The sequence below is a fragment of the Corvus brachyrhynchos genome, unplaced genomic scaffold (genome assembly GCF_000691975.1).
Source record: "Corvus brachyrhynchos isolate BGI_N302 unplaced genomic scaffold, ASM69197v1 scaffold219, whole genome shotgun sequence".
Lineage (NCBI taxonomy): Eukaryota > Metazoa > Chordata > Aves > Passeriformes > Corvidae > Corvus > Corvus brachyrhynchos.
The window spans coordinates 1,806,745-1,807,620 of record NW_008240034.1 but is presented as its reverse complement, the minus strand read 5'-3'; the positions used below and the strand labels follow the sequence as shown (position 1 = coordinate 1,807,620).

At 64.3% G+C, this 876-nt stretch overlaps 1 protein-coding gene across 1 annotated transcript in view; it reads left to right on the top strand.

Moving 5' to 3' along the window:
• The window catches only part of JAK3 (Janus kinase 3), a 14,752-nt gene extending 14,090 nt beyond the window's left edge, over positions 1-662 (top strand). Inside the window, 1 exon segment of the mRNA XM_017743827.1 lies at positions 626-662. Within this exon segment, the coding sequence (XP_017599316.1) occupies positions 626-662 (37 nt within the window).
• Positions 663-876: the final 214 nt, after the last annotated feature.

Sequence of the window (876 nt, the reverse complement as noted above, 5' to 3'; positions counted from 1 at the left end):
AATTCAGCCTTATTTTATTAAATTTTGGTAAATTTTCCTGCTGGGATGAGGCGAGGGGGGACTCGTGGGGACGGGAGGGGAGCGGGATGGAGCACCTGGAATTCCCAGACCCTCGGAATCCACACCCAGAGCAGGGAACGGCCTCATTCCCTGGGGAACCAGACCCTGCAGCTGCCGGCACGGGGAAGGGAGCGGGATTGGGATTTGCCACCGGTTATCCCCAAACCATCCCGGACCCCTCTGCTCTGCCAAGAGCCAGAAATCCCCCCCTGGAAAGCCCCCCAACCACAGAGTCCAGTGGGACAGGGATGGATCCATGGATCTTGGGTCCCCATCCGAGGTGGTGGCACCATCCCAGAGCCAAGAATTCCCCTGGAGAGCCTCCCTGGACTCCTCGCTGCAGAGCCCGGTGGGACAGCGACAGATCCAGGTGGTGGCACCATCCCAGACCCCTCGATGTCACCAAGAGCCACCAAACCTCCCCGAAGACACCCCCTTGGTGCAGAGCCAGTGCCACCCTCACAGCCGGGGACACCCCAGGGACCCCAGGATCCCACGGGAATCCTCCCAGTGGGACAGGGACACATCCAGGCGGTCCCTACCCGAGGTGGTGGCACCATCCCAGATCCCTCGATGCCACCAAGAGCCACCAACCTCCCTGAAGACACCTCCAAGGTGCCCAGAATCCCCAATCCCTTGGTGCCACTCTCACACCGGAGCCAGGGACACCCCGGTGACACCCAGGATCCCGTGGGAATCTCCCCCCTGGAGGTGCCACCCGCCCCCCACCCCTTTGCCCACCCGCCCAGGGCACCTTGGCACAGCCCTGCCCGCCCTCCCTGCCTCAGCTTTCCCGCGGGGAGGCGTCGCCCGCGC